Source organism: Lissotriton helveticus, chromosome 2_1 (assembly GCF_964261635.1).
Source record: "Lissotriton helveticus chromosome 2_1, aLisHel1.1, whole genome shotgun sequence".
In the NCBI taxonomy this organism is placed as follows: Eukaryota; Metazoa; Chordata; class Amphibia; order Caudata; family Salamandridae; genus Lissotriton; species Lissotriton helveticus.
In genome coordinates, this window is record NC_136059.1 from 26,385,325 (window position 1) to 26,404,383 (window position 19,059).

General features: G+C 46.0%; 1 protein-coding gene across 1 annotated transcript in view; it reads right to left on the reverse strand.

Annotated features, from left to right (window-relative positions):
• Positions 1 to 19,059, reverse strand: part of LOC144820040 (vomeronasal type-2 receptor 26-like) — a 195,959-nt gene that overhangs the window by 78,618 nt on the left and 98,282 nt on the right. Inside the window, exon 2 of the mRNA XM_078677695.1 lies at positions 18,012 to 18,248. Coding sequence (XP_078533821.1) covers positions 18,012 to 18,248 — 237 coding nt within the window. The remainder of the gene's footprint in view (positions 1 to 18,011; positions 18,249 to 19,059) is intronic.

Consider the following 19,059-nt stretch of genomic DNA (forward strand, 5'->3'; position numbering starts at 1 on the left):
ATTCCTTTTTCAGAAGGGGGTGTTGCAGAGTACAAAACTTGGATAGCTGTGGAAGCCAGTCGCTTAGAAAAAGAAGGCCTAGGAATTAGAGGCCTGCCATTCCAGGCCACAATAAGTACTGCAGGGCAGGCGGTGTCAAGTTCAACTTCAGAGCCTGATGGCAGTGCCGTTGGCTAACAGCAGCCAAAACCACCAACAACACCAAGAACAACATCAACAACAACAAGAAGAGGAGCATCAGCCCTACCAAACATGAATGGTTTCACAGCAAGGGCTTGTTAGGTCCAGTGCTGAGGCAAAAGAGGCCGAGCTAAGCTTAGCACCCCTGAGTATTGACTGGATGGTCCAAGCCTACCTGGATGACCCAACAGAGGTCTACATTAATCAAAACCCATTGCTTTATTGGTATGCATAAAGGCGCCAATGGGCGGTGCTCAGCAGGCTGGCGATAAACTATCTGGCTTGCCCTGTTGCAAGTGTCTCTTCTGAGCATGTTTTCAGTGCTGCTTGTGCCTTTCTGACAGTGGAGAAGGAACAGTCTCTCACCGCAAAATGTGGAGGTTAACCATGATCAAAATGAATCAGCACTTTTTATCATCAGACCACACCATACCTTGAGTAGCACAGCAAGACGATGATAACGGTGACTTAGGTCATGGAAGTAGTGTGTTAGATGACCTACTTCTGGGTGCACCACAAGAGTTTGATGACAAGCTCTACTTCCTTGACAAAAACTAGGCTTTCAACTTGTTACTTTCTTTCTTGCTTTTTTAGTTTTAATATTTGTATGTGTCTCTGTATTTCTGATTCGAATCACAGCCAATCCATCATTATCATCTTACTCTTGTATTGACAGATTGGAGTTGCAACTGTGTGCAGTCAGTAAAGAAGTAAGTCCACAACTCCGAGTCCTGCTCCAGTCAACTCCTGACTCGCCCTAAATCCATTTCTCTCAAGCTAGACATTGGATGGAGAATAGTACAAGAAATATGTGACTGCCTCGTCGAGTCCCTCCAAAGAACCTGACTATCGCTATCCTCCTTTCCAAGCCTAGAGGGACTGCCCTGTAAGAACAGGTAAATGATGGCATGCATTGAACGCTGACTCTGAATGATTGGTGTTTGTGTTGTTGTTGTGCATGATGTCTACTTGTATTTAATTTGCACACAAATAGTGGTTCAAGTCAATATTTCCTTTCTTGTTGTTCAATAACACAATTGTACTTCTGCAGGCTGATCCATTGCACTTTTGATTCTGGACTCACTCAGTACACTACAGAGTTGGACACCATGATGACCATACCACACTCGCAGTCAGTCCATAGGAACGGAGATGATTGATGGAATAACTCTGGGCATTTCATGAAGTGGCCTAAAAGGTAACAACAACAACCTTCACTACTTCACTCACCACACTGCACTCTCAGTAACATACCTGCTCCGCTGTAATCAGGCATCATAGCACACCCGGGACACGCTAGGTGTCACTGGGTGGGCCCGATGATGAAGCATGCCACCAACTAGGTTGGTGGGTGAGGGCTTCATGAACACCTAAAAGGTGCCTGCTGATAAATACAGCCTAGATTCCTACTTAGGTCACCATTGGCTAGTCCTTGTTGATATTATATATAAACCCCTGGGGATCTGGACTAGCTATCTAGTCCTCCCTCTCTCTCTTGATATACGCCACACAATTTTACCCACACCGCATTCCCCAAAGTCTTCGAAGACAAATGGTACCTCACCTGTGTGGGTAGGCCTAGTGCCCGTGACAGGATATGGCCCAAACGCAACGTGGACACACAACATTTTCACAGTGAAAAATAACCCTTTTTTTGCAAAGTGCCTAGCTGTAGTTTTTAACCATAGCTCTGCCGGTACCTAGGAAAACCTAATAATCTATACATTTTGGAAAACTAGACACCCAGGGGAAACTAGGATGGGGTGACTTGAATGGCTCTCACTAGGTTCTATTACCAGGAATCCCTTGCAAACCTGAAAACCTAAAAAAAGTCCAAAAAACGCATTTTCCTGACATTTCTGTGGTGGAAAGTTCTTGAATCTGCGTCGATCCACAACATTCCACTTATCCTGCATTCCTAAAAGTCTTCCGAGATGAATGATACCTCACTTGTGTGGGTAGGCCTAGTGCCCATGACAGGAAACGGACCAAAACGCAACATGGCCACCACATTTTCACTGTGAAAATTTGACCCTTTTTTCTCAAAGTGCCTAGCTGTTGTTTTTTAACCCAGATCTGCCGGCACCTAGCAAAACATAGCACACCTATACATTTTTTAAAACTAGACACCCAGGGGAATCCAGGATAGGGTGACTTGACTGGCTCTAAACAGGTTCTATTACCAGGAATCCCTTATAAACCTAAAAAATTGTCCAAGAAAAACACATTTTCCGCACATTTCTGTCTTGGACAGTCCTGGAATCTGTGTCGATCAACAAAAGTCTACCCACTCCGCATTCCTCGAAGTCTTCCAAGAAAAATGGTACCTCACTTGTGTGGGTAGGCATAGTGCCCGTGACAGGAAACGGCCCAAAACGCAACGTGGACACACAACATTTTCACAGTGAAAAATAACCTTTTTTTTGCAAAGTGATTAGCTGTAGTTTTTTAACCCTAGCTCTGCTGGCACCTAAGCAAACCTATACATTTTTGAAAACTAGACACGCAGGGAAATCCAGGATGTGGTGACTGGACTGGCTCGCACCAGGTTCCATTACCCAGAATACCTTGCAAATCTAAAAAATTGTCCAAAAAACACACTTTCCTCACATTTCTGTGGTGGAAAGTTCTGTAATCTACATGGATCAACAACATTTCTACCCACCCCACATTGCTCAATGTCTTTGAAGAAAAATGGTCCTCATTTGTATGGGTAGACTTATTGTCCATGACAAGAATCTGCACTAAAAGCAAGTGGACACACCACATTTTCACAGTGAAAAATTACCCATTTTTTGCAAAGTGCCTAGGTGTAGTTTTTGAACCCTAGCTCTACCAGCATCTAGGGAAATTTAGCAAACCAATAAATTTTTTAATACTAGACAACCAGAGGAATCCAGGGTGGGGTGACTGGATTGACTATCCAGGTTATGTTACCCAGAATCCCTTGCAAACCTAAAAAAGTGTCAAAAAACACATTTTCCTCACATTTCTGCAGTGGAAGGTTGTGGAATCAGTGTGGACCAACAAAATCAATGAAACCCACGTTCCCCAAAGTCTTCTGAGAAAAATGGTACCTCACTTGTGTGGGTAGGCCTAGCCCCTGCGACAGGAACCGGCCCAAAACAAAACGTGGACACACCACATTTTCACCGTGAAAAATTACCCTTTTTTTGAAAAGTGCCTAGCTGTAGTTTTTGAACCCTAGCTCTGCCGGCACCTAGGGAAACCTAGAAACCTATACATTTTCTAAAACTAAACATCCGGGGAATCCAGGATGGGGCGACTTGACTGGCTCTCACCAGGTTCTGTTACACAGAATCCCTTGCAAATCTGTCAAAATTGTATCTATCGGGATGTTTAAAGGTCTGAGCTACAATGAACGCGGTGCTTCAGTTACACAACCAATGCATATAAACATGTGAACTTGAGGCTGTGGCATTATACAAATCGTACATATGTTATTTTGAGACAAGGTACATTTAAATGATAAACATTGCAAGAATCAATTATGTAGCACCAAGGCAAGGTCCTGATTTCACAAGTAACAAGACAGTTGCATTTGATCATTAAGCCCATTTAATACAATTTTGACACCGTATCCCCAGGTTGCCGTATTTATTATTTTTTCAAACTCAGTTCTCAAAACATTAGAATTTGGACATAGCGCGTTAATTACCCAAGTATATGAATATACGATACGGGCCACTGCTAGCAAGGTTTGTTACGGTAACACTAATGGAATAGGTAATGTGTTTTTCATTACCATATCACGTGACCGGCAGAGTAACCAATGAATGTTAACAGGGATTATAACGAGATGGACACGAAGGAGTGTTGTTTGAAAGTTGGGTCACCTTTCGAGTAAGCTGCTCTGCGAGCGAGAATAAAACAGGTTAGTTGTGAGAATGGATTCATGGCAAACATATGAACTGAATAGGCAAAAAGGAGTGTTTAGATATCAGAACCTTGCCCCTAATGTCCACGTTTACTGTTTTTTTAGATAGCTTTTTGTTGGATAGCTTTCTATAACATGGTGACAAAACATACGGCAGAATCGGCTTGAAAGTGGGCCACATGGCCAAAGTTCGAATTTTTACGGGTTATAAGGTCATAGGAGGTGACAGATTGAACATACAACTAATACTTATTATCATTTGTGCTACAAACCATTGAGATGCTCTGAACATGGTGTATTAGAAGGAGATTGAAATGACTTCAATATCACGACATGATATTATGCAATAAGCAAATCGTACAATCTTTTTCTGATTTCGTTTTATTCTTTTACTTTGTAGTATTGTTCCCAGATGAAGGGCAGTGTATAGTGCCCGAAATGCATTGGATCTAAAAATAATGCCGTTTGTTATAAAGTGAATTGAATGAAGCACAACTGATCAAAAAACATAATTGGTTTAAGGAGAACCAGTAAGAAAAGTGAAATCTCAATTATATGTGAATAAACATGGATAATTTCAAGTATTAACATTGTCAGAAACCCTCATTGTACATTCTGGGAAGCTCCCACCCCTACCTATGTACAAAAAAATCCCTGGCACTTAGTGGGCTTCTTGCCCCCCTGGGGGGAAGACCAGGGGCTTTTGCCCCCATTTGCCTCCTGGGGGAGAGAAAGTATTTTTATAGGCCTGGGGCAGCCCCCACCCCGGGGGGGGAAGAACTGGTGTCCAGTGGGCTTTCTTTCCCCCGGAAGGGGCAGATTGGTGGCTACTGTCCTGATCTGCCCCCCGGGGGGGGCAAAAGACTGTAACTTTGTAGCGGGGCATTGGCAGGCCCATATTGGGCAGCCCCCTCCTCTAATTAAAATCTAAGCAAAAATCCTGGGTATCTAGTGGGCTTTTTGCCCCCCGGGGGCATATTGGGGGCTCCGCTTTCCAATGATACCTCTCCCGTCTTTCTACATGCTCAGGGGCTGAGATAGCCCCCTGATCACGTAGAAAGTGAAACTGAAATGAGCCTAAAGGCTCATTTCAGTTTTGGTATCAGTGAAATAATGTCAGCGCGACGATCAGGGGGCGGCCTCGAGAGCTGAGGAAGCTCTTCCCTAGCTCATGAGGCTAAAGGGGAGAAATAGAAATCCCTCTTGTGCCTGCATCAGAGGGACTTCCAGGGCTATGTGTCATGACGTCCAGGAGTCGTCATGCGCTCACGAGCACCGTTGCGCATGACAGCGACCGGCCGTTGTGTGCATGGAAGGGGCTAATACTCACAAGCCCTGTAATCTTGACACTTAGCAGGTTGAGTAGGTCCTGTCCCAGTACAGAAAATCCACCAGCGGTGCGTCAGCTGCTGGAGTGTGTGCCTAACCTGGCTGATGCACTACAGGTACCGGTGCACCCTCTCACAGCACCGCTGATGCTCCCATAGGGAGTATCCACTACCAGGTCAGCTGCTAGCATGGAGGTGAGGTGGTGCTGCACAAACAAAACAGTTCTGATGCCTCTTCCTCACCAAAGATCGCACTGGGCTGCACACTGGGTATCGGCACCATCACCCACAATGTAGCCGCCCTGTCTCTGGCATGATACTGGGTGGGATCAGAAAAAAAAGAAAAGAAGTAAAATAAGCAAGAAAGGGGAAATAAACAAAAAGTCCCAAAAAAAGTCACATATACCAGACTTACACAGTACAGTATGGATGCAGAGAAATGCAATACTTGGTAAATGCAGTACAGAGACTTGAATAGGCATTTTAGTAAAATAGCAGGTAAGTAACTGTTGAGATTAATAGGCTTACATACTTAGATAATATTATTATTATTATTATTATTATTATTATTATTATTATTATTATTATTATTATTATTATTATTATTATTATTATTATTGGAATCTTGTATAGCGCACGGTTACCCTTGGGCATCCCAGCGCTCGTTCATGACTCAAGGGAATGGAGCTAAGAAAACAACATTAAAAAACAGCATTAAGCGGGGAATAGGTGGGTCTTGAGTAGCTTTCGGAACCGAATAGTACCAGTCTCTATCCGTAAATTCAAAGACAGCGCATTCCATAACTTGGCTGCGTTCACCGAGAATCTTCTACCGCCCGTCCGGGCTCTTTTCACTCTGGGCACTTGTAACAAAGATTTGTGGTCAGAGCGTAGAGCTCTGATAGCCTTGTAAGGGAGCACCATATTACCCAAAATGGGAGGACCCTTCCCACGCAGGATTTTATGAGCCGTACAGCGAGAGATTTAAATGTTATCCTCTCCCGTACCGGAAGCCAATGCAATGCTCTTAGTGCCGGTTTTGCTGACTGTCTCCTTGGAATATTCATCAGCAGCCTTGCTGCTGCATTCTGCACTTGTTGCAGTTTATTGAGCGTTGCTTCCGGAGCGCCCCAAAAAAGTGCATTGCTATAGTCCAACCTCGAGACAATCAGACCCTGGATAAGAAGTTTCCTGGAAGTTGGAGGGAGAAGGGGTAGAATCTTATGGGCTGATCGGAGCAGAGCAAAGCAGACTCCGGCCGTTTTTTTTGCATGGGTCTTGAAAGACAGGTCTTGTTCAAGCCACACACCCAGGCTTTTGATCTCCCTTTTGGGGCTTGGAGGGTCGCCAAGACAACTCGGCCAGCTGCCTGTCGGCAAAAAAGGCCCCGCATGTCCCAGCAGCATCAGCTCTGTTTTAGAGCCGTTCAGTTTTAGTGCTGAATTGCCCATCCATGTATACACCTTGGACAAGCAGGAGTGCAACAGGTCCGGATGATCCACCAGTTGGGAAAGGGCCACCACCAACTGGGTATCATCAGCGTAGCTGATAATTTTGATACCCAGTGGTGCCACCACATCCTCCAATGGTGCCATATAGACATTAAACAATGTGGGGCTGCTCAGGGAGGAGCCCTGAGGCACACCACATTGAAGGGGGATGGGGCAGATTGTGCACTACCTTCCCAGACTTGATAGGTTCGTTGATGCAGAAACCTTATTACTCTGGGACATTTCCTGTAAAGAGGCAAGTAAAATCTTTTTTGTTAGATTATGCAATTTTAAAGCATTTCTTTAGATTCTCAAATTCCACTCAAAATCTTTTCACATAAAAACAGGCAATGTAATTGTATAGAGGAAAATAGTGTTATTAGTTTTGAGGTAAGAATTTGGTAGTGGGAGTTGAGGTTCTTGAAGTAGACTCAGGGGGCCCCCAGGGTCGAGGATGCACTTTTGTTACACCCTCAGCAGTTAACTAGGGCGGCCGAGTGCAGAGTGCTGAGGCCCAATATTATCCAATGGGGTATAGGGGACCTCCAGTTGGTGGCTGCTGGCTAGCAGGCCACTCGGCTGTGTGGGCTTTAGCTCAGGGCAAATGGGGAAACAAAGTAGCACCAAAGGTGCACCCTTAGCGGCACTAGGGCGGCCTGGTGCAGGGTGCTGTTTCAACATCGGACGCCCTCTTGGTTTTAATGGAGAACCTCTAGTTTGCAAAAGCACTGCAGGCAGGGAGATGAACGTCTTCTGGGTGTGACCACCACTTCGAGAGGTAGGTTGGGAAGTTAGGGGCTGGGTTAGGCACCGTTGGTTTAGACACACAAGGCATGGGGAGTCGGGTGCAGGGGTGCCTTTTGGGGTCGGATCTTCTTACTAGCTGCTGGTCGCTGTTAGGGGGGCCTTCTGGATTCAGACTGAGGGCGTCGTCTGGAGGCGTGAGGCAGGTCAGGGGTAGCTGGATCTCGGGTCAGGATCACCGGGGTGACCTCATCGTGGTGTTTTCCGACTCAAGCTCGGGCTGTGGACAGTGGATGCAGAGTGGGGCAGAGCCAGAGGTTGCAGGTGAACAAATTCAGTGTTCACAGGAGAAAAAGTCTTTATGCTTGAAGACAGGCAGGTCCTCCTGGGTTTTTGAGGTTGCTGGATGCAAGACACACCGGGATTTCACAGTAGCAGGTTTGAGGTTGAGACAGGCCAGTAGGGCTTGGGCCAAGCCAGTGGGTGTCTTCCTCTTGTTTGCTTTGGCACAGCTGTTCGGTCCTTCTTCTTTTCTTGTTGCAAGTTCTTGTCTGAGGAAGCAAGGTTCAGGGGTGCCCCTAAATACTAGATTTATGGGCATTACAGGTAGGTAAAAGGCATTGACCAATGGGTCATTTTCCTGGGGTCGGTACACCCCCAACTATGCCACCCTCCCGTGGGAGGGAGGCATGAGCCTGTCCCTGGTTGGCTGAGTCCCCGCATCTTCAAGATGGCGTGGACTGAGAGTAGTGCTTCACCTCACCTCCGCCACCTGAGGGGTGGAGTTGGCAGTGGAGGGCACACCTCTCTTCTACACTTGTTTTTCCCACTGGTTTTTCCACCCAAAGTAGGGGTCAGAACCAGTGGGGACCGGTTGCTGAAAGCAGCAGTGGCCTGGGGAAGCTCACAAAGGTGGCAAGCCTTTGAAGCTCCCCTTCGTGAACCCTGCCCATCCTAGGGATGAGGCTTGGCACCTCGTCCAAGGATATGCATTGTTTCAGTCCCCAGAGAGCAGCAGACTCTCGACCCAGGGGTCCAGAAACATGTCTGGTGGTGGCAGCAGAAAGCAACCACTCAGCCTAGACACTAGTGTAAGGTTAGTTTTCAGGGGGCATCTCTAAGATGCCCTCTGTGTGCATATTTCAATAAATCCTACACTGGCATCAGTGTGGGTTTAATGTGCTGAGAAATTTAATACCCAACTTCTCAGTTTTTAGTGTAACCATTATGGTGCTGTACTAAGCATGGGCTGAGAATTCTTTCCGCTCGCGGAATTTGCAGATTTTCTGTGATTTCGCGATCCGCGAATCTCGCGAAATCGCGGTAAATTCCACGAATCAGCAGGGACGAATTTACAGCCAAGCACTTACAGGGTTACAGCAGCAGGTGCAAAAGTTGCAGCTAATTTTTTGTAACCTTTTACAAAAGGGTTACAAAGAAATTAACTTCAACTTGGGCACCTGCTGCTGTAAGCCTGTAAGTGCTCCCAGGCGCCTCGTTGCCTACTTGCAACTATTCTCTGACCCTGCTCTGACCCTTGAAGCAGGGTCAGAGAATAGTTACAAGTAGGCAATGAGGCGCCTGTCACGAAAATTAAACCTCAACAGGAAGCACTGACAGATATAAAAACAAGCATTTGCAATGCAATAGGTCTCGCATTACGAAAGTTTGAGCTATTGGTCTTGTAAATGACAATTTTTTTTATTTATGTGTTGGTTTTGAAAATAGCTAAATTAATAGCTTCGACATTTACAATGCCAATAGTTAAAACGTTCGCAAATGTGACACCTATAGCATTTGTAATGCAACATGTTTTGTATTTACGTGACTTAGCTGTATTGATATTACAAATTACAATGGCTTTTAATTTTTTTAAATAATTAATACTTAAATAAAAGTGATTTTAATTTATAATGGCAATAGCTTAAACGTTTGTAAGTAACTTTTGTGTATTTTATTATGACGAAAATCCATGAACAGAAGTGAAATATTAACATATTTTTGTGACATTTGTAATAAAGTTTGAAACATTGAGAAAACATATTTGAACCAGTTGTTGTTGAATGGTTGCGCAGATTGATGCTGGAGTGGCGCTGAGTGATGCTGTGGTGGTGCTGAGTGGTGCTGTGGTGATGCTGAGTGGTGCTGTGGTGGTTCTGAGTGATACTGGGATGGTGCTGAGTGATGCTGGGGTGGTGCTGAGGGGTGCTGTGGTGGTGCTGAGTGATGCTGTGGTGATGCTGAGTGATGCTGTGGTGGTGCTGAGTGGTGCTGTGGTGGTGCTGAGTGATGTTATGGTGGTGCTGAGTGGTGCTGTGGTGGTGCTGAGTGATAATGTGGTGGCGCTGAGTGATGCTGTGGTGGCGCTGAGTGATGATGTGGTGATGGAGAGGGCAGAAAGGCACAAAAAGCAGTCTAACAAAGGACAGAAGGGCAGAAAAACGAGTCTAACAGAGGGCAGAAGGGCACAAAAAACCTGTCTAACAGAGGACAGAAGGGCAGAAAAACAAGGGAAAAACGAGTCTAACAGAGGGCAGAAGGGCACATAAAACGAGTCTAATGGGGCAGAAAGGCACAAAAATGAGTCTAACAGAGGGTAGAAGGGCACAAAAAACGAGTCTAACAGAGGGCAGAAGGGCAAAAAAACAAAGGAATAACAGAGGGCAGAAGGGCACAAAAAACGAGTCTAACAGAGGGCAGAAGGAGGGAAAAATAAGTCTAACAGAGGGCACAAGGGCACAAAAAACGAGTCTAACAGGGGGCAGAAGGGCAGAAAAACAAGGGAAAAACGAGTCTAACAGAGGGCAGAAGGGCACAAAAAACGAGTCTAACTGGGGGCAGAATGAATCCCGCCCTGCGTGTTTGTCCACGAAGATGCCACCTTTTTGTGCAATACCTCTACTCAACTGGAGTACTTTCTACTGTCTAATCAGTAAGTGCTCCCTCGTTGGCTAAATGTATATGGGCAGATTTACAATAACTGGCGCATCCCCAGGGATGCGCCAGTTATTGTGCGCCGCAGCTCCGACACCCATGGTGCGCCGCATTTACAATGCGGTGCACCATGTGGCAAAAATGGCACAGATGCGTCACGCATCTGTGCCGTAAAAGCAGCGCATTGCTTGAGCTGCGTCGCGCTTGCGACGCAGCTCCAGCAATGCTCTGGGGGGCCCTAGCTCCCCAAGGCTGCATCAAGCCTTGCGCCTGCTTCAAGCAGGCGCAGGGTTTTGACGCAGCATTGGCCTAAAAGTGACTGAGTGAAATCTTGTAGATTTCACTCAGCCACTTTTAGGAGGCGTTCCTGCGCAGGAACGCCCTCCCCTGCGCCAGAACGCCTCCTGATGGTGCAGGGCTTTACAACGTGACGCATCTCTCAGATGCGTCACGTTGGTAATACCCAGCACCATGGCGCATCTTTTGTGCTGCCGCTGCATCAAATTTCTCACCGAGTAAGTACGGTTTATCTTCCTTGAGACCGAGTAAGTACTGTTTATCTTCCTTGAGTAGCCAAGAGAGGTCTCAGGAAACTAAGGACCAAGTAAGTACGGTTTATCTTCCTTGAGTAGCCAAGAGAGGTCTCAGGAAACTAAGGCTATGGTTCATAGGGAAGTGGGAAGAGAAGACTCGCCTAGCCTCCATCGAGTTAGCAGTTCCCCAACTCGCGCAATCACTGGTATGGATATTCGAGGCACATGTACGGAGCCACCAATGAAGCCACCAATGGCTTTAATAAGAGAAGAAAGCGGGCATCCCTTGCCCCAATCACTAGGACTTCCTTTGACCCCCATAAAAAAATCCCAAGGCAACCTGAGCAGAATCATCGAACAACTAACTCCAACCATTGGACCAACGGTGTCAACAGCATCTCAACGACGCACATTGATGCAGTTTAACGACTCCCAATCTACAAGTAATTCCACAAACAATGATATGTCTTCTATTTCTGTACAAGAGTGGGAGGAACTAGTGGCGGCTTACAATGCCAAACCCCCCGAAGAGAAGCCGATGATCAAGGCCTCCCCTAGACCGGAAGGGGATACTAACTTAGGCAATTCAGTCCTGGATACCCTATGGTCCACAATCCTAGGTACCTTGCAACAGTCGGCCACTGCCCTGGACTTTCAGTCACAAAAAATTGACTTACAGCTTACCATCTTGCAGTCAATGGCCGAGTCAATTTCAGTGATTGACTGGAAAATCTCAGAACTTAATGGACTCATAAGGAGGGGCCAAGACGCAGTTCTCGCAGATCACTCAGTTACCATCCAACCCCCCCTTATGATCCCCTCTTAGATAAATTATCATCTTTATCATCTATGCTAGGGGACCTGATAAGCGACTTAAAATCATCAGCCCTCCAACCATTAAAGCAACATACCGCCGACCCTCCTGCAGTTCCTTCGGTAACTGCTTCAAGGCAAGAGATCAAGTTGCCAAGTGACCTGAGCTTAGCCATTACCTTTCCGCCCCAAGCCCCATCCACTAAGTTACCGGAAATAGAGGAAGTGATCACTATCGCGGGTACAGCTGAACCTCCGACTCAGACCAACGCAAAGTCCCGCAGAAAGAACAAAAGGAAAGGTAGGAACCGTACCCTAATAGGGGCAAGGCTTAATACAGAAGAATTATCACCTTCTACCGCGGTTTCAGACACTGATGCCCGGAGCCCGTCACCCAGTGTCCATCAGTCCCCCTCGCCCGAAGCCCGAGACAGCGCGCCAACAGAGTCTCCATCACAGTGCTTAAAATCAACACATAATCTCATAAAGAAGATGACATCAAAAAAATGCACCAAACAGAACCTTCTACAATTTAAAATATTCCAGCCAGGCCAGACTCCGGACAACAGTAAAATTAAATCGGGTGAAGAAGCTGCAAAAAACAGGCGGAACGCCACCCCTCCGGTCACGACCTCGGAGACATGTTCGGAGCCCAAGCCGAAAAAAACCAGTACCACGATTATGACCTCGGAAATTTGTCCTGAGCCCCAGCCGAAAACATACAGTGCCCTATCGGCCACAAAGCTAGATAATGACCAAGGCTGAGGCTCACTCGCCTTAGGTGTATCATCCTCTAGCCACGCCCTTGAGCAAACTTCTCAGGCCATCAATAGCCCACCGATGGTTCCAACAAAATTGCTATGTCAGAGCATTCCAACCTCATTTCTGTTTATCCCAGAATATATATCCAGAGGGAAGGAAGACACATTGAATAGGGGGAACATTCTAAGACTCCTGCACTCTTCAACAAATCTAGCAAACATCAGCACAAAAGACCTTTTACTAGTAGGGTTCGAACCCAACACCTCGACCCATCAGCCTGATATTACGAAAACTACCTGGATTTCGCCGGAGATAGCTAACAAAATCTTGGAAGAGGAGGCAATGTTCCAGCAATGGGGAATCGCCTTGAAGCTGGAAAGGCAACCCTGCTATCCAACTCCGCTTTTACCCTCCATCCAACCTCAGCTTCAAAAAAACTCCACTTCAATATTAAAGGGAGCTAGGAGCTGCTCACCGGGGCAACGTTACCGACACACTATAAGTCCCCAACTGGGTCAATATCGCAATCAAGATACGAACTTGTCGTTATCGACAGACCCCAATTGGAGATGTATTCAGCGTACTATCGCGTAAACGACTGCTGATGTTTGACAGAATGGGCAAGTGCCCGTTAACTTCATGGTGGTACGGAGGGCCACAAGAATCTGTTCATGGAACATCAATGGCTTAGTTAATAAAAATTACGACCCGGAGCTCATACAATATTTAACCTCATTCGATCTCCTGTTAATACAAGAAACTTGGGAAGATAAAGTATTTGATCTACAGGGATTTACGTCACTCTGTACGCCAGCAACCAAAACTTCAACCTTCGGCCGCAGTTCAGGAGGATTGATGGTATTCGCCTCTATAACGACAATAGGCGAAATTAGGGCTCTGGACTTTCATATAACCCTTCCAAGTGTCATACAGGTGGTAAAGCTTTCACTCCCTCTAACAAAGCAGCACCAGGAAGTTATTATTATAAACACATACATTCACCCCAAATGGAAACAAAAATCGGTGGAAGAGCTGGGGCACGTTCTACAAAAAATAAGGGACTCTGGGGAGTCAGACACCTTCATCCTGGCTGGTGACTTTAACATGCTTCTCATCAGCAATGAGCAAGGCACTGACCTCTCTTATGAGTTAGACACAGCATGGGGCGTGCCGCCGCAAGGTCGAACAAAAAATAACAACCTAACGAAACACTCAAAAACCTTCTTTGGCAATTGAACACCCATAACTTAAGGGCCCTAAACGGACGTTATGCTGAAGACGATCCACCGGCAGCCACTTTCCACTCTAGCACACAATCCTCGCATTTGGATTACATGTTCATGTCCTTAGACATGTTCAGCTGGATAACTTCATTTAAAATAGACGTGAGTGATTTGAGCGACCACCTGCCCTTAGTGGCTGAGATAAAATCCAATTCGGCAGAGAAAAAAGAACGCTACATTGGCCCAGAAACAGAAGTCAGTGCAAACTTAAAACGGATATGGTGTAATCTTGATAACATCGACCTTATTGGTTCAATTCCGAAAACCCTCTTCCACCAAATTCACTGCTCATCTAAGTTGGGGAATGTCTGGCATGACTTCATCATCACCACCGGGGAACAACTGGGTAGTACCAGGCCCACCAATTCTCGCCTTGTGAGGGGACCCTCAAGCACGAGACAGACGTGGTTGGATATGAAAACACAAAAACGCCTGATTAATCAAACTGTGAGGCGGATACGAAAGAATCATCAGGGAAACCCTAGTTTGCAAGTAGTGCTCAGGGAAGCAAAAAAGCAACTCAAACGGCTGAAATGATTAAGTCAAAAACAAAGGAATGAAGAACTTTGGGGGAAACTTGTTCACGAAGGAAAGCAGAAAAACAGTTCTAGGTTCTGGCAAATGGTGAAAAGAATCCAGAACCCTGACCATTTGGGGCAAAATTCGCACATAGCAGAGGAAGTATGGACCAAATACTTATTGTCACACTTTAATAATGACAACATAGGAGATACGACAACAAAGTCCCCCTGCATGGAAATCACAAAGCTTGGTCGTGATGGTAACCCCAGCAATCAAAGCGGGACAAGCATGTGTGGATTGGGGGAGTTTAAGGGTATGACCTTACCACAACTAGAACATTTAGAAGGGTAAGGCAGACCTATAAAGAACATGGAGACAGGGCTCACGGAATACACCCCAGCAGACATCGGGCGGCGAATCACCAAGAGACGACCGAATGGGGCCCCCGGGACGGAATGGAATCCCCCCCCCATGTTGTACAAATCTGACTTAGCCGTTTGGAGTGCATCCTTGGGTCAGGTCTTTAACGAGGCCAAACTTACTTTATCCCTTCCGGACTCCTGGCATGGGTCCATCATTAGTCCAATATACAAACATGGGAGCAAGAGTAATCCGAACAGCTACCGTCTCATTGCTTTGCTTGATATTGAAGCAAAATATATTAGCGATCTCATTCTGGAAGAACTATCGGCGTGGGTGTCCGAAAAAGCCATTATCCCTCCCAATCAAACAGGTTTCCGTAAAGGCCAAGGGACAACAACCAACATCATGGCCCTGTCCTTACTGATGGGCGAAGCAAAAACCTGAACAGAGTAAAGCTTGAACGGGTAGCCACATACAAGTACCTTGGCGTCATGTTGGATTCTAAGAACACGTCTAGGCCTCAGCTCCAGTCTATTCGAGGGAAGGCAACAATGACCCACCTCGCACTGAAATCACTAAAGACTAAACCTGACCTCACCCTTAAACCCTTCCTTGAAATCCTCCGAGCGAAACTTCAACCAACGCTCACCTATGGGAGTGAATCGTTGCATGGGAAGGACGCTGCATTGCTAGACACAGTTATAGCCAATTGTTACAGGGCCATCTTCAATATTCCCAAATACGCGTCTCCGGCCCAAATTCGTTTAGAATTTGGGGTGGTCAAACAAACACTAGAAAGACGGAGTGCATATGTAACTAACTGGCGCAAGATTCGCGATGCAGATCCTGACTCCTTAAATGCCAGGGTCTGGGAAGAGCTACTTAGATGTCACACTTCACTGCCGAGGGACTACCTATTTGGATCTCTTGACGTGCTAGGCTTATCAGATATTTGGGAAACCGCCATAGATCACCAGTCCTTCAAAAAGTTGGCAAAAAAATCTGCCCGAATAATTTCGGCAATAGAAGATAAGAAAGACCTAGCCAACAGGGCGCATGGATGGATAAAGAAAAGTTCCTAAACTGCACTTCGAGAGGTAAGTTGGGAAGTTAGGGGTTGGTTAGGCACCATTGGTTTGGGCACACAAGGGTGTGGAATATTGGGTGCAGGGTGCATTTTGGAGTCGGATCTTCTTAACAGTCGCGGGTAGGGGTGCCTTCTGGATTTAGACTTCAGGCTTCGGCTCGAGGCTTGAGGCAGGTCAGGGGTCACCAGATTTCAGGTCAGGATGGCTGGGGTGACCTGCTCATGTTGGTTGCCCACTCAAGCTCAGGCCATGGATGGTGGGTGCAGAGTGGGGTGGATTTAGAGTGTCCGGCTGGAGCTTGACATTGCAAGTGAACAAATCCGGTGTTCATGGGAGACAAAGTTTTGTGCTTGAAGTCAGGCAGGTCCATCGAGGTTATTGGCTTCAGGACACAGCAGGATTTTGCAGGAGCAGGTTTGAGGTGGATACAGGCTTGGGCCAAGTCAGTGGGCGTCTACCTCTTGTTAGCTTTGGCACGGCTGTTCGGTCCTTCTTCTTTTCTTGTTACAGGTTTTTGTCTGAGGAAGCAAGGTTCATCTGTGCCCCTAAATACTGGATTTAGCGGTGTTACATGTAGGTAAAAGGCAGGGACCAATGGGTCCCTTTCCTGGGGTGGGTACACCCCCTATTATGCCAACCTCTAGTGGGAGGGAGGCATGAACCTGTCCCTGGTTGGCTGAGTCCCCTATCTTGAAGATGGCATGGATTGAGAGTTTTGCTTCACCTCACCTCCCTCACCTGAGGTGTGGAGTTGGCAGAGGTAGGCATACCTCTCTTCCTCACATGTATTTCCCACCAGTATTCCCACCTAAAGTGGGGTCAGAACCAGTGGTGACCAGTTGCTGAAAGCAGCAGTGGCCTGGGGAAGCTCAAAAAAGGCAGCAAGCCTTTGAAGCTTCCCCTTCAGGATCCCTGCCCATTCTGGGGGAAGAGGCTTGGCACCTCGTCCCAGGATGTGCATTGTAACAGACCTCAGAAAGCAGCAGGCTCTTGACCCAGGGGTCCAGAAACCTGTCTGGTGGTGACAGGTGAAAGCAGCCACCCACCCTGGACACTAGTGGTAGGTTAGTTTTCAGAGGGCATCTCTAAGATGCCCTCTGTGTGCCTGTGTCATTCAATTCCACACTGGCATCAGTATGGGTTTAATATGCTGAGAAGTTTTCAATGTAGCCATTATGGTGGTGTGCAGTTCTTAATGTCAGACTCCCAGCACCATATAATCTTAATTACAGCACGGCTCATACACTTGTACCCTCACCACTTGTATAGTACACCCAGCTAGAGAGGTGACTGACCTATGCCAGGGCAGTGAGTTGCAGGCATGGCACACAGATGTGTGCCAAGTCAACTCTTCACTTTTGTTCCGCAGCAAAACACACAGCCTGCAAAGGCAGTGTGTGTGTTTGTCTGTAAAGGTATAGGAAATCTAAGGGTGGCACAATAGGTGCCGCAGCCCTTAGATGTCTTCCCTGGTCACAGTGCAATGGGTACCTGTGGTACCATTTACCAGGGTCTAACCTGTGGCTAGAGATGCCAATTGGGTTAGTTTTGGGGAAAGAACACAGGCCCCGGGAACCTGATTGGCAGGGACCCAGGGCCCACCAAGGAAAAGTAAATCAGTAGTCTGGCAAAAAGTGTGTATGGGGGGGGTACTGAAACAGAAACCCAATTTCCTACAATAGGGGAAAGGGGCAATATTGTGCCTGAGGAGAAAATAAATAAGGAAATAATATTTTGTGTTAATTTCAAATGAATACTTCAGCAATGTAACATCTATGGAAATAATGTGGTGATGTACATCAGTGAGCAAGGCATACTCACAAACATGGTCATTCATTAGTTCCATATATTCCTAAGCCTAAGAGTCTGTGGATGCAAATGAAATCACGGATTTAAGAGATTATGCAAAGATTTATACTTTAAATAATTGAGTAACAAAAAGAAACTCTTCATAAGTTATTCTTCCTTTGTAATTACAACAACTGAAGATAGAGCAATTCAAGCAAACTCACTGTAGTCAAGTGTCCACAGGGCGTAGCTCAGAAGGGATACCTGAGGTAGACTTGCAATTACCTGTCCGATTGGAGACCCGGTGAAATACCAGATGAGGCTGCTCTCGTTGACGGAAAGCTGACGTCCTGATGGAGCTGAGGAGTTAAAAATTCCAACTTGAACGCTTGAGACGGTTCCATTAGGAGTGATATCCCAAGTCAAAACATCATAGAGAGCTGGGACCTCCCCATTGTCATCCAAACCAAACTCAGCTCCTGCCGGTGTCTTGAAATGTATCTTCTGAAGGAATTTATTTACCTAAAAATAGGATAAAATTAAATTGATGTGAGTGGGAGTTTGATAGCATTATTGAATGAGATAAATTCGGACATGTTAATATTTCACATCTTTTAAAGCTCCTATTTACTGTTTTTGTATGAATTAAAAGAAGTTAAGAGCGACAGAACCCATTATGAATAGTTGCACTTTATTCAAGCCAACTACAGTTCTGGCATAACAACACTTTGGTAGGGTATTGCTAGGCTTTCCTGTTTTCAGTTTCTATTTTTGGTAAATTCTGGTGTTTTTTTTTCAGTGTTTTCAATATCTTAAAAAACAGTTGTTATCAGTGGTTACACATTTTCGCGCCACTAAAAACAACAGAAAAAGTGTTTTTTCCGGCGTTTATGGAACGTTTTGCTTTTATTATTGCTTGCTGTCTGCACTGAAGGAACATGGTATATAGACAGTGTACTTATAGTGTATATGAGGTCCAAATAGATTTTTGCAAATTAGTGCACCATAGAATACTTCTTCAGTGAGTCTTTGGGTCATGTGCGCTTGCTGTGAAAAGGCCCTCTCAGCATTCATAGCCCCCTGGGCTGAGAACCATCAGCTATGGGGCACAGTTGGGATGACTCTTTCTTTGATGCCACATAAATCACGAAATGATAAATATTTGCGTTTTATTTCCTGGGTATTAGAAAACAGTGCACCAGAATGGACTAAAAAGTCAATAGCATCCCTCATTAACTCTGAAGATGGTAAAGCATACCATCTAACAAGTGGCAAGGATCTCCTACAGGGAATCACTTCAGCTCGGGTATCCGTTTTGAGAGGTCATCACACA